This window comes from Phocoena sinus, chromosome 1 (genome assembly GCF_008692025.1).
Source record: "Phocoena sinus isolate mPhoSin1 chromosome 1, mPhoSin1.pri, whole genome shotgun sequence".
NCBI lineage: Eukaryota > Metazoa > Chordata > Mammalia > Artiodactyla > Phocoenidae > Phocoena > Phocoena sinus.
The window spans coordinates 117,265,259-117,280,269 of record NC_045763.1 but is presented as its reverse complement, the minus strand read 5'-3'; the positions used below and the strand labels follow the sequence as shown (position 1 = coordinate 117,280,269).

Sequence of the window (15,011 nt, the reverse complement as noted above, 5' to 3'; positions counted from 1 at the left end):
TGGCCAGGGTCAGATCTCACTCCTCTGTGTTCCTCCCGCCATGCTGGGTACAGAGCATGGGGAACTCGGAGGAGGGAGATGTGTAGAGGGAGAGGAACCTCAGGTCACACGTGAAATAAGCAGTTAGATGGGTCCTCTTCTTACAGTCACAGATGCTGTGGACCCTTTAAAGAACCACTTTTCTGAGATCTCACTAAGTCTGAGCCATTTGGATTTTGGCCTCAGACACAGGCAACTTGTCTCCTGTGGATAGGCCTTAAGGAGTGTGTTATAGACTGGATGTTTGTGTAAACCCCAAATTCATAAGTTGAATATCTAGCCCCCAATATGGTGGTATTGGAAGATGGGGGTTTCTGGAAGGTAATTAGGGTTAGATGAGATCATGAGGGTGGGGCCCTCATGATGTGATAAGTGCCTTTGTAAGATGAGACACCAAGAGCCCCCTCTCTCTCCCTCTCCCCCATCCCCCTTCCCTTCCCCTCCCCCACCCCTTCCCCCTCCCCTCCTCTCTCTCTCTCTCTCTAGGCGTGCAAAAAGAAAAGGTCGTGTGAAGATACATCGAGATGGCAGCCACCTACAAGTGAAGAGAAGAGGCTTCAGGATGAAACCTACCTTGGGCACCCTGATCTTGGACTTCTAGCCCCCAGAACTGTGAGAAATTACATTTCTGTTCTTTAAGCCTCCTAGTCTGTGGCATTTTGTTATGGGATCCCGAGCTAAGACAGTGTGTGTTAGAGAGAGAGCAGAGAGGTGGAGAGCCTGACCGAGGCACACACAGGGACACGAATAGAGAGGAAGAAGCTGGAGTCCTGGGTGCAGATGAGCTCCAGAGACCCACAAGAAGCCCCACAACCTCAGCTTGGCCCCCATTTCTCCCCGTATCTGCCGATGCTCTTCTCCCCAGAGCTGGCTGCATTGCCTCCTCCCCTTGCTACTGGGGTGGGCAGTCACACGGTCTGCATACCTCTCTGCCAAGGGGACCCTGCGACCACACAGCCTGGAAGCATTTCAGGAACCTGAACTCCCAGGACTCCCCGGAGCACCAGGGGAGAAATGGCAGCTGCTTTGCCCAGGTGCTGGCTGAAGGCTTGTGAGAGTGGCTCTGAGGCTCTGGACCTTGAGTGCCAACTATGACCTTGACTCAGCATCCTTCCCAAACAGTTCTGCAAAGCTGCCAGGACCCCCACCCTTCTACTGCATGCGTGCCCATCTTAGCCTACTCCACCTGGAATCCCTTCCCTAGTAACGTGAGAAGATGGCAAAGTCTGAATCCACCTCAGTCTCATCAGTATCTCCTTGCCTTCCCTGGCCTCAGAGGACACTGTCTCTCCTCCCCTCACTCAGGGCAGGGCAGCACCCTCGGCTCCCTCTTCCAACTCTGGGTACCACAAGAAGCACAACAGAGTGGCTCAGGCTGTGAGCTAGAGTCCCTGCTGAGGTCTCTCACCTATTGTCAATAGGGGACTGTAGTCAGGAGTCTGGTCGTGACTGGACTGATTCGATTTGACTGGTTGGTTTATTCCTTCTTTCCTTCTCCCCTTGCTGGAAAAATGAATTTAACACATTGTGTCGTGAAGAATTAACTTTCCCAAAGAGAGGTCTGGCTTTTGCCATTGGCTACTGGAAGTGATCTTTAGACCTTTGGAATATCAGGTCCGATAAGCACGTCTTCGTTTGCATGGGGACCTTGGCCACCAGACCGTCTAACAATGTGATGTATGATGAGGGCTTTGGGCCATGCAGTATCATTTCTCCCCGCAACCTTTGGAAGACTAGAGGCTAAAGATCAGTCATGAGGGCCACATGTCATCAAGCCCCAACAAAACCGGCACCAAGGCTTGGGCGAGATTCTCTGTGTGTATTGTCACACACTGAGGCCAGAAGCGTAACACTGTCCTAGGATTCCATGGAGAGAGGACATGTTTGGTACTTTTCCTGGGCCTCTGCACTTCCTCCCTAGGCTGATTTTTTTTTTTTTTTCGGTACGCGGACCTCTCACCGCTGTGGCCTCTCCCATTGCGGAGCACAGGCTCCGGACGCGCAGGCTCAGCAGCCACGGCTCACGGGCCCAGCCGCTCCGCGGCACGCAGGATCCTCCCGGACCAGGGCGCGAACCGGCGTCCCCTGCATCGGCAGGCGGACCCCCAACCACTGCGCCACCAGGGAAGCCCCCTAGGCTGATTTTTAACCTGTGAGAATAAAAGCTTTCAGTGTGTTCTATGAATCCCTTTAGCAAATCTTTGAACCTGAGGATGGTTTGGGGGAACCCCTGAAACTTGCAGTTGGTGTCAGAAGTGAGGGTGGTCTTCTATTCTCTAACACTATGCTTGGCTAAACTCACACACGTTTTACAAAATGCATACAATGTGGCAAGATAAGACACCAATCAGGAAAATGAGATTAGAAGAAAGCAGGGTAGAAAGATAAGCCAGTGCCAGGAACACAGTCCTATCCGAACTGCATGCTTCAGTGTTCTATCCTGGCCATGGGAGGCCACCCACATGGCTCTCTACTTGACAGCAGGAACTCTGAGGGGGCAGTAACGTCAGCTATACGGTCACAAGACTGCTCAGGGAAACAGCCCTGGGCCCTGAAGTTTCTGCCACTTTGTTGGAACTTCCTAAATATTTGTAGGATGAGTGGCTACTTTTATATATCAGTTGATGACAGCTCTGATAAGATGAGGCAGCCTCCCAGATTCTGATCAACTCTGGGACATTGATGAGCTGGAGTTTTGAGCCTGTGGTGGTGTGGAGAGCTGGAACCTGATCAGTGTTGAATTTGCTGAGAAAAGGGTCATTCTGTACAGAGCTGTCTGGGCGGCCAGCTGGCTTCCCTCGGGCCACCCCACTTTGTTCCCGTAGGGCTCTCTTTGAGAGCCTCCAGTCTCAAATAGAAATTAACAATAACGAATGAATACAACTACAAATTAATAATGACACCAGCAATACTAACATTTACTGAGGGTTTTCTGTGTTGGGACATCACAGATAGAGTGTGTTACATCCCAAATTTGTTTCAAGTCCTGCCACCAAGGTACCAGAGGACCTGGGTTTTGGCAACTGTGTGGCCTCGGAGAAGTCCCTCCACCCCATGGACCCCTGGTTTTTATTTTTGTTTTTTGTGTTTTTTTGTAAAATAAGGGGTTGGACAAGATTAGTAGGTTCTGAACTTTTTTTCTTTCCTATTTTCAAACGAGTTCTGCATCAGCATCCCGCATGTCAAGGAATAAATGCAGGCGCACGTCTTGGGTTGAAGCTCTGGCCCGGACCTGCTTCCCTTGGCAGTCCCGGACACAGTGCTTCCCAGTTCCCAGGGGGACTCCCAGGAGGACAGATCCAGAGGCCCCAGAGTCCATCTCATGTTCTAGGAAGCCCAGCCCAAGAAGGCAGCGTTTCACAGCTCTACTCACTGGGAAAGAAGCATTTTGTGCTTAGAGATAAAGGCAGCTCAGGCTGGGGAACTTTCTCTCTGCTTCAGCAAAACACAAGAGCAGGCAGCGTGGGACATTCTCAAACTTTAGCGTACAGCGGAATCCCCTGGGGACCTGGATGAGCAGGTGGATTCACAGCCACCACCAGGTCCCACCGCCGTCGTGATTCCCCGGGTCTGGAGTGGAGCCCAAGGAATCAGCATTGTAACCAGCCCTCTGTGTGACTCTGATGCAGAAGATACAAAACCTGCACTGTGAGAACAATAAACAGAGCATATGGCGGGGAGTCGATTTTAGGAAAGAAGGGCAGACGCATCGCACTTACAAGGAAGGTTGAGGGAAGGGTGTGGGTATAGGAACCACTCTGGGATTTGGATGGCCAAGAGATAAGGAATGAGGGTTTCCCTGGTGGCGCAGTGGTTGAGAGTCCGCCTGCCGATGCAGGGGACACGGGTTCGTGCCCCGGTCCGGGAAGATCCCACATGCCGCAGAGCGGCTGGGCCCGTGAGCCGTGGCCGCTGAGCCTGCGCGTCTGGAGCCTGTGCTCCGCAACGGGAGAGGCCACAGCAGTGAGAGGCCCGCGTACCGCTAAAAAAAAAAAAGGAAAAAAAAAAAAAGAGAGAGATAAGGAATGAGTCGTCAGGCAGTGTGTTTTAAAGGGGCTCAGGGAATTCCCTAGTGGTCCAGTGGTTAGGGCTCCACGCTTCCACTGCAGGGGGCAAGGGTTCAATCCCTGGTCCGGGAACTGAGATCCTACAAGCTGCTGCATGGCCAAAATATAAAATAAAATAAAATAAGGCTCAGCCCAGCGTGCTGCGTCTCTGCGTACATAACGGGCTGATCTGGTGAGCAGGCAGGTGGCATGGAAAGCACCGAGCTGGGCTGAACCTGCCGGCAGCAAAGCCCTCTGTGTCCTCAGATCAGGGGCTGATTGGTGCTGCCAGAGAACAGTCTCAAATCAGCCTGTTCACGTATCTTCTGTTAGAGACTTCCTACCTATTCTCTTCAATAGCCACAGACCCTGGCCAAGTACGAAGGGGTCCCAGGTCTTCACAGTCCCCAAGCCCACCATCTCAACACTTAACCAACCTTCCGTAACAGCCACAACTCACACTCTTTGAGCCCTCGCTCTGTGCCGCTCTATGCTAAGTACTTTACAGGCATCGTCTCTCTTCATTTTCACAACCGCCCTACAAAGCTGGTGTTGTGAGGATCCCATTCTGCAGACGAAGGCTCCAAACCAAGCAGTTTGGTTCCAGATATGTCATCGTTTCCCCTGCCCACCCCACTATCTTTCTCCAGATCTTTAGGGCAATTTGTTGACCAGAAAAGCTAAGGGTGGCCTTGAACTCTTAAAGCTTAGCTATTTCACTGTGATTCTTTTTCCAAGATTTTGCTCCTGCTTTAGGGTAATCACATAATCTACCCTACAAACCAGGATACTTTCTAAGAGTGAAAAGGAGCATGATTAATAATTAGGCCAGGACAACAGACTTAAGCTGGGACTGTCCTAAGAAACCCGGACCCGGACTCACTTCATCTGTTTCAGACTCTGCCCATTCTCCTGAAATACCTGCCTTTGACACACCCACCTAAACCTTCAGTTTCAGCAGGTAACTTTGCCTCCACTTTACAGAGAAAATTGAAGCCACATGACAGGACACCCCTTAACCTCTTGCCACAGACAAAGAAGATGCTACCTGCATCTCTGATCATCTTTTCTTATTATAATGAAGGGCCATCTTGCAATCGAAGACTGGTTCTTCTTCCTGTTCTCTGAATCCCAGTTCCCTCCCAACTTCTGGGGGTGGTGGAGGAGGCCTTGCTCCACTGACCATCTCCCTTCTTTCTTGCAGCTCCACTCCCCGCTTGCTTCTTCCCTTCCCGGCATTTAAATATGTCCAAATCTCTCCCATTAAAAAAAAAAAAATCAACAGCATGAACAACAAGGTCCTACTGTATAGCACAGGGAACTATCTATGGTAAACCATAATGGAAAAGAATATGAAAAAAAATGTATATATGTATAACTGAATCACTTTGCTGTACAGCAGAAATTAACACAACGTTGTAAAGCAAGCATACTTCAATAAAATTTCAAAAAATCAGCAGAAATAAAACTTTCCCTCTACCCTGTTTTCCCTTCACCTCCAGCCTTTATTTCTCCTGCCTATCAAAGTAAACTTCTTGAGAGACTATGACTTCTAAGCTCTTGAGCAGGTCTCCAAGGCTCTAAGGTGAGCTGTCTCCAGGGCACCTCTGCCGCCCCCTCTCTGATCTTCGCCACCTCACTCTTGCCCCACTTGGTCAGGCTGCCATCTGTGCCTCCGTGTGCTCTGCTCTCTCCCACCCCGGGGGTTCCTGCCCAGGCTGGTCCCTCACAAGGAACACTCCTTTCTCCTCTGTTTCACAATGGCTCTTCTAGGTGCCCTTCAGCAATTGGCAGGCTATTTCGGTTCTCACCAGCCACCTTCATAGTTCAACTGAATAATCACTCTTTTAACCCTGACATTTAAAAAAGAAAAAGAAAGGAAGAAGGTAAACCATGTATCAGGCGCAGCCCCTTTGATGGAACAGAAGACATGTGCAGGTCTCAAGGTGCTTTGCTGTGGGAGGGAGGTGACTGATTTGGAACTTATCTGCCAATGGCTCTGCTGTGTGGGTCCCGGTTCCTGACGAGAAGCTGAAGAGAAAATCTGATCAAAGGTTTGACCCTTTATTATCCCCCCATCCTTTCATCAGAACAAGACCAGCTTTTCACCGGCCCCTGTTTCCCAAGGCTGTTACCTCAGGAGAATTGGGGTGTGGGAATTGGCTGCATGGTGCGGCACGCGGGATCTTAGTTCCCCGACCAGGGATCGAACCTGTGTCCCCTGCATTGGGAGCATGGAGTCTTAACCACTGGACCGCCAGGGAAGTCCCGAGACTTATTTCTCATTAACTTATTTGCCCCCTAAAGACCCAGGCAGAGGAGACAGAGCATCTAACTTTGACTGGCTGAACTACTTTATCATATATAATAGTATCTTAATCTAGGTTCCTCCCAAAGCAGGGCCTTTGACAAGAACTTGGGTAGAGGTAGTATTTTCTGGGAGATGATCCAGGAAGCCAACATAAATGAATGAGGAACATGAGATGGGGAAGGGAGAAAAGCCCATAAAAGGTGTGGACAACCGGGCTCAGTCTGCTGAAGAACTCTGGAGAACAAGCCCCAGAATTATCCCATGGAAGGGCAGGGAGGCTGGGGCATTTATCCACTAACGCAACACTCTATTGGCTCCAGGGGTTGCCTCTGGGGTGTGTACACTCCCTACACTTTCCGGCTGCACTGCAACTGGGCTGATGCCCTTCCATTGCTGCAGAGATAGCCCTGAAGCAGAAAAGCAGAGGTGCAAACTTCAGGGTGGAGGGGCACAGTCGCGAAACTGTCCACCACAACACTGCAGAAATCAACTGGGTCACAGACTGTGGTAAGGGGACCCTATGTGTTAACTGGAACTCTGCCTGCCGTGGTTCCACTGAGGTGTCCATGGGACAGGAATGGAGAGATCAAAGGCAGCGTGAGGGAGACCTCCCCCTGTGAAATTTTCAACCAGAATGAAGGAGAACTTGTGTCACTGCTCTTGGAGCCCCCTCATCCATGGATGGAGAGTTGAGAGAGAGAGATTGGAAAGAGATTTCTTTTCTCTATTTTTTTTTGGCTGCACCACGCAGCTTGTGGGATCTTAGTTCCCTGACCAGAGATTGAACCAGTGCCCTCTGCAGTGGAAGCACAGAGTCCTAACCACTGTACCACCCGGAAAGAGAGTTCTTTAGAAATAACTGTTATTTTATTGTCAGTCCCCACCTCATCCCTCAAAGGATAGATGATTTTACGTCTGAGGGGACTTCAGAGAGAGGACGTGTGCCTGCAGGTGAGAGTAAGGGGACCGGAGCCTAAGTCAGGGCTCGGAGAATTAAAAACAACTGTGGACTGAGATGGGATTCCTGCGAGGCAGCCAGGAGTGTGATGATGTGCTGTAGATCTCGGAATCTGTCAGGGGCCAGGAATGTTTTTGGAGGGCAAACGAGGACCACCTATGAGACACAGCCTGTTTTGTTGGCCTGGGTACCATACAGTGGGGACAGTTGGAGGGGTGGAGATGAGATGTGCAGACAGGTGTCCAGGAGCTGAGGAAGGACTTTCAGAGGACCACCCAGGGGCTTCCCTGGTGGCACTGTGGTTGAGCGTCTGCCTGCCAATGCAGGGGACACGGGTTCGTGCCCCGGTCCGGGAAGCTCCCACATGCCGCGGAGCAGCTGGGCCCGTGAGCCTTGGCCGCTGAGCCTGCGCGTCCGGAGCCTGTGCTCCGCAACGGGAGAGACCACAGCAGTGAGAGGTCCGTGTACCGCAAAAAAAAAAAAAAAAAAAAAGGACCACCCAGAAGAGAGATGCATCCTTCCTGGGTCAAGAGTAGGAGAGAAAGAACCAGCAGAAACCTGTAAAAACCCACGAAACTGCTCCTCAGAAGAGTTCATCTTAACCATCTGCCAGATCCGTAGAGCACAAAGCTACTCAGCCAGATAAGAACAGTTCTACCACCTCTCCACCGTCCTGGAGATGGGGAACATGAATTGGGGAGGCAAGCTGAGGGGAGAAGGAGGAAGGGGGAAGCTGAGCAGAGAGCAGGACCTCTCCCATTGCCCTGCTGTAAGCTTCCAGCCTGAAATAGATGCAAGCCAGGGCAAGGGGAGATTGCTTGATTCGATTTAAGTTTGGAATTTGGTATATTATTGGGTTGGCCAAAAATTTCGGTTTTTTTTTTTTTTTTTTTCCCGTAAGATGGTTCTAGTAGTGCTCAGTTGTCTTTAACTTCATTTGAAACAATTTCGTTAGATTCAGTTGTGACAGCTGTCATTTCAGCGTGCATTTAAAAAAATCTTATGAATATTTGTGAATTTTTGTGTAGTCATTTTAATATTGAAGATGGAAGAAAAAAGCAACATTTTCGGTATATTATCCTTTATTATTTCAAGAAAGGTAGAAACCTTTCTACCAAAAAAAGATTTGTGCAGTGTATGGAGAAGGTGCTGTGACCGATCGAAAATGTAAAAAGTGGTTTTCGAATTTTCATGCTGGAGATTTCTCGCTGGACGATGCTCCACGGTCTGGTAGACTAGTTGAAGTTGATAGCGATCAAATCAAAACATTAATTGAGAACAGTCAACGTTATACCACACGGGAGATAGCCGACATACTCAAAATATCCAAATCGAACATTGAAAATCATTTGTACCAGCTTGGTTACGTTCATCGCTTTGATGTTTGTGTTCCACATAAGTTAAGTGAGAAAAACCTTCTCGACCATATTTCCACATGTGATTCTCTACTGAAAAGTAAAAAACAGTCCCATTTTTAAGACAGATTGTGACGGACGATGAAAAGTGGATACTGTACAGTAATGTGGAGCAGAAGAGATCGTGGGGCAAGCGAAATGAACCACCACCAACCACACCAAAGGCTGGTCTTCATCCAAAGTAGGTGATGTGTATATGGTGGGATTGGAAGGGAGTCCTCTGTTATGAGCTCCTTCTGGAAAACGAAACGATTAATTCCAAAAAGTACTGCTCCGGATTAGACCAACTGAAAGAAGCACTTGATGAAAGCATGTGGAATTAGTCAACAGAAAACGCATAAACTTCCATCAGGATAACGCAAGACTGCATGTTTCATGATGACCAGGCAATAACCGCTACAGCTTGGCTGGGAAGTTCTGATTCATCCACCATATTCACCAGACATTGCAACTTCGGATTTCCATTTATTTTGGTCTTTACAAAATTCTCTTAATGGAAAAAATTTCAATTTCCCAGAAGACTGTAAAAGTCACCTGGAACAGTTCTTTGCTCAAAAAGATAAAAAGTTTTGGGAGGATGGAATTATGAAGTTTCCTGAAAAATGGCAGAAGGCAGTGGAACAAACTGGTGAATATGTTGTTCAATAAAGTTCTTGGTGAAAATGAAAAATATGTCTTTTATTTTTAGTTAAAAATGGAAGGAACTTTTGGGCCAACCCAATACATGGGACAGAAGTTCTCATTTCTGAACTGAGAGCAGAAACCTCAGGGGAAGACCACCCCACTGAATAAGATTGAAGAGGCAGTGAGAGACGGAAAGGGCGTTGCATTTGGGTCGCAATCCATGAGCCAGAATAAAAAATCAGATTTCCAGACCACTTGAAAATCATGTTTGGAGAAGGGCTTTCTCCACACTGGACTGGAAAGGGCTTAGTGAGGGTGGGGTAGGGGCTGGGGAGGGAGTGATGCAAATTATTTCCCTCTGCTCAATAAGTATAATGTACTGTTTATGGAGACAAGTTTAATCAATCTGCACACAGTCACCTTTTGTCTGATCGCATATTCACTGCAGCAGCCGTGAAGGTGCCCCTGGATCTCCTTTCAAGAGAGAACCTGTCTTCAGCTGTGAGGGATGCAGTTAACTGACAGCTTCCATGTGCAGCACCTGCAGCACCCATGCACTTCCTGGGCAGCCCTAGCCAATGACTACGCACAGTGAGGGTGCGGGAGCTCCGCTGCAGAGCTCCCTGCTGAATTAGCGGAGACTGTCTGCTCAGCATCATGGTCCCAGGCTCTCCTTGCTCATTTCTGCTTCCTTTCCCTTTTATCTTTTACAGGCTTTACCCCCCACACTCCCTCCCACACACACATTAAACCTCTTTCTTTTTAAAAAAAAATAATTAATGTTTTTGGACTGCGTTGGGTCATTTTTGCTGCTCACGGGCTTTCTCTAGTTGCGAGAGCAGGGGCTACTCTTCGTTGCAGTGTGCAGGCTTCTCATTGTGGTGGCTTCTCCTTGTTGCGGAGCACAGGGTCTAGGTGCATGGGCTTCAGTAGTTGTGGCTTGCAGGCTCAGTAGTTGTGGCTCACAGGCTCAGAGTGCGGGCTTCAGTAGCTGTGGCATGTGGGCTCAGTAGCTGTGGCACAAGGGCTTAGTTGCTCCGCAGCACGTGGGATCTTCCCAGACCAGGGTTCGAACCCGTGTCCCCTGCATTGGCAGGCGGATTCTTAACCACTGCACCACCAGGGAAGTCCTAAACCTCTTTCACTCCTAACTCCAGTATCTGATTCTCAGAGAACCTAACTCATGTGCTCAAACCTTCAACTGAATTTTTTCTTCCTTGCTTTAATATTATTTTAAAATGATTTTATGTTAAAAAGTTTTCATACTCAGACTGAGACCTGATGTACATTTTCAAAAAACCCAGCCCCTGAGGTTTGATAATTGTATAAATTGAAATTTAAGAAGTATCTCCTTCATTCTCTTCTTCACTTAGCAGATCTTACTCATCCTTGAGGTCTCAGCTTAAATATCATTTCTCCATGGGGACCAGCATCCGTAGGACATACAGAGATGTCCAAAAGATAGAGTCTGCCTGGGGAGATAAAGATGTTTTTATGGTCATATGATCACAGCAACATAGGAACTGCTAAGGGAGACCCGAGGCAGAGTATCCTGAAAGCAAAATGATAGGGCTGGATAGAAAGTGTTCAAAGAACTTGGGGAAAGTGCTATGTCTGGGAAGTCTGGGAGTACAGAGAGTAGGGATCTAGGAAGGCTTCATTTAGGAAGTGGGATTTCAGCTGAATTTGAGGGACAGGAAACATGAGTCAGTGGGTAAACCATCTTGCCAATCAGGCTCAGAGAGAGAATTCTTCCCAAGGTGTTCATGGAGGGGCTTAGTGAGATGGAGGAAGTTAGAGGGCTGCTACATGGGGTGAGCGTCATTTCCCTCTCCTCAGGACTGTCAGTTGGTCACTCTGTCTCTAGCAGCATCCTGGCAGCTTGTCTTCTTCACAGCCTTCGGGGCTGACCAAGTCACACCTGGGGCACACCGGGACACGGGGCTGCTGACATGGGAGCCCTTCCATGGCTGCTCCTCCTCTTGCTGTTCCAGGAAGCTAGCTCCAGGACAGGAGTATCTCTTTCCCCCTCTCTTCTCCTGCTGGGTCTTGGGCTAGCAAGTCACCACCTTTGGGACCAAATGCTTCAGCTCTTCTGGAGTAAAGAGGACTAGGGTGTGGCTTCAGTGCAGGACCAAGAGATGAGGAAACCTGGGGATATGGAAGGGGAAGCAGCCCCATATCCCTCCTGGGGATATGGAAGGACAGCGAATGGAGAAGAGAAAATTTGGAGGGTGGGGCACAGATGGAAGCCAAGCCCTGGTAGGTGCTCAAGTCAGGTACAACAAAAAGCTAGAGCCAGAAGAGGCAACTGGAGGGCAAGGTTGAGTGTGGGTCATAGAAAATACTCAACTGAGATTGAGACCACAGCCCTGCTGCCCATCTCAGCAGCCTAGAGACACCAGCTGTGTTGTTTCCATCTTTTCTTTCTTTATCTGCAGCCGAAGGGGACTCTGGAGATGGTGTGGATCCCGAGGAAGTTGTTGCAGTCCTTCAGGAGTCCATCAGCCTCCCCCGGAAATACCATTGGATGAAGAGGTTGAGAACATCATCTGGTCCTCCCACATAAGCCTTGCCACTGTGATGCCAGGGGAAGAGGGACATCCGGCTACCATCATGGTGACCAACCCTCGCTATGAGGGCTGAGTGAGCTTCCTGGAGCCCACCTACTACTTGCACATCAGCAATCTGAGTTGGGAGAACTCGGGGCCTTACCAAGCTCAAGTCAACCTGAGGGCGTCCCAGCTCTCCACCATGCAGTACTACAATCTTTGTGTGTACCGTGAGTTTACCGGGAACCATAAAGCTGCTTTCTCTGGCTCTCCTGGGCTTCTCACACAAAGGATCAGGGGTCTTAGGACTCGGGGTTATGGCTTGAGGGTCTGGGATGGGAAGGCAGTCTGCCTCCAGTGTGTCTGACCCCAGTATCTGCACTGCGTAGCAAGACCCTGGACTGAGGCTGTTCCTGTGGATGTTCCCAACGCAGTGAGACGGGTCAGGGGTTTCGTTTACAGACATCTAGGGAGCCTTTCTCTCCCGGTGAGATTCTGCATCCTGGGCATGAATGCCACCTCCATTCTTGAGCCTTTTGTCCTCCTGTGTGATTTGAGGGCTACTAATCAGGGTCTCCTCCCTACTTGACCCCACATTTCCTCTTAGTGCCTGTGATATTGACTGATTTTCTTTTTTCATTAATTAATTAATTTATTTTTGGCTGCGTTGGGCCTTCATTGCTGCGTGTGGGCTTTCTCTAGTTGCAGCGAGTAGGGGCTTCTTTTGCTGCGGAGCTCGGGCTCTAGGTGTGTGGGCTTCAGTAGTTGTGGTGCACGGGCTCAGTAGTTGTGACTCCCGGGCTTAGTTGCTCCGCGGCATGTGGGATCTTCCCGCACCAGGGATTGAACCTGTGTCCCTTGCACTGGCAGGTGGAATCTTAACCACTGTGGCACCAGGGAAGTCCATTGACTGATTTTCTACCTTGAATCTTGCAGAGGTACTGATTAAACTATAAATGCCCCTGGGAGGGGTGATAATATTTTCTAAGATCAAGGAGGCAGGACAGAGTTTGAAAGAAGGCGGGGTGCAAAGGTAAGAGAGAGAAGGCAAGTCATAAAGGGGAGGTAGAAGATGCCAAAGGCAGCTCTGTCGCTTGGCAGCTGCCCTGGGGACTCTGGAGCAACAGGTTTGATGGTGGCTAGGTGCTGTTAGTTTGGCTTGTTTGTTAAGTGAAGCAGGTCTCAGTGGGCAGCATCCGTACCCCGGTGTTGAAGAGCTTAGGAAAACAGACCCAACCCCTGATTACTTAGAGGGTCTTTGTGTTTCTCCTTCATCTAGGATGGCTGTCACAGCCTCACATGACTGTGAACTTTGAGATCTCTGGGAAAGAAGGTACTGTAATGTGTCCTTGACATGATCCGTAGGGAGGCAGGCCTGGATGTGACCTACTGCTGGATATCCTGGGAGGACGGTGCTGACACAGCCCACGAAGGCTCTGTCCTTAGCACATCCTGGAGGCCTGGGAAAAAGGCCGTCTCCTACACATGCAGGGCAAACAACCCCATCAGCGACATCAGTTCTCATCTCATCCCTGCTGGGCCCTTCTGGGCAGGTACCAGGGCCCCAGAGACAGCCCCTGAGCGACCGCAGGGCCTCAAGTCTACCCGCTCCCTCCCTCCCTTCTCCCCAGGAGAGTACGTGGAATCTAGACCTGACTACTCCCGTGGAGACTTGACCCCTGGATTGGGGAGGGGCCCCCCACTTTCCCTGTGCTCCTTCCTAGTCCTCCCAGCTTCCAAAGGTCCCTTCTAGTTTCTTACTCAGGTTGAGATTACTCCCCAGACCCCAGCCCCTGAAATTCTGTGAATAGAATATACATTTCCTGAGATACTTGCCAAGGAACATCAACGGACTGTAAACTTGAGACCCCCTGTGTGGAATTTGGGGTAGGTGTCTGTCCCCTAATCCAGACCTTCCCTCTGGTGAGCCCCTCTCTCCTTGCCTTCTTCTGTCCCAGATATTGGCTACCCTTTGGAGAAGTCTTCTACTTTCTTCTGTCTCCTGGCCAAGGCATTACTCATCCTCTTGCTTTTTGTAGTTCTTGCTGTGGGGCTCTGGCTCATCCGAGTCCAGACAAGATGCAAAACGCCAAGAATGAAGAAACTCAGGAGAAACAGAATGAGACTGAGAAAGAAGGGGAAGCCTGGCCCCAGCCTGGCCTGATGGCCCCCTGGGGACCCCTGCCCTGAGCATTGTTTCTTCCCAGCCCCAAGGGAGACCTTCCTCTCCTTCCCAGACTCATCTCTTCCCAGGGGGCCAAAGGGTGGGTGTCCCAAGGGCCATGCTCCCTGAGGGAAGATTGTCTGGCAATAAAGTCAAACTAGGTGACCTCACTCGGGAGGAGCTGTTTGGTCCTTCACTGGGTGACTCTGGCAAAACCTGCTTTCCTGCATTTCTTCCATTCCAGTTACCCTCTTCCAACCCCACGTGCTTCCCTCACCTGCCTTTGGGAAGGAAAGTGAGTCTAAAAGACCCGCTCACAATGAAGTGTTGGTATGTTATTACTCATGCCTAGCCCATTCCCCACCAACACACATAACATTTACACTTCAATAAGAAAAGTGGGAGATTCCTTTTAACCTAATTGAAGCTGTGACTCCCCCGAATGGGAGATTTCAGGCAATGAGGACGCTACGTAAGAGTGGTGTTATTCCTGCCAATCTTTCTGCTCTCACACCCTCCTTCTGCCCTGCCCTTAGCTACTCCCATCCACCCCACCCCACCCCACCCCAGTCTGGCGGCTGTCCGGCACGGGCACTCTGAAGCACCCCAGTGCAGTCCTACTCTGGGTCTGACCTTTCTACTCTGACCTTTCGGTCATCTCCCTGGTGCCAGCTTCTCTGGGGCTCTGGTGCCTGCCCCACAGAGATGGCAACACAGCCAGATTAATAGCAGAGGTCTGAACCCTTGACCTCTGTTTGTGGTTGGTGTTACTGTCCTGTCTGTCCCTTCGCCACAGATTTCCAGGCCTCACACCTTCTCTCTGGACTCTTGTCCTGGGTTAATGCCCACCCCCTACACATACATTACCTGTGCCCCCCACAAAGGCCTTTAAGTTTATATGT

General features: G+C 49.9%; 1 protein-coding gene across 1 annotated transcript; it reads left to right on the top strand.

Moving 5' to 3' along the window:
• The first annotated feature begins 11,345 nt into the window (after positions 1-11,345).
• On the top strand, positions 11,346-14,109 carry SLAMF9 (SLAM family member 9). The gene is given in 7 exon segments (XM_032609105.1): positions 11,346-11,391; positions 11,831-11,865; positions 11,867-11,906; positions 11,909-12,175; positions 13,225-13,286; positions 13,288-13,498; positions 13,904-14,109. Coding segments are annotated over 7 exon segments (867 nt in total).
• The last annotated feature ends 902 nt before the right edge of the window (positions 14,110-15,011 follow it).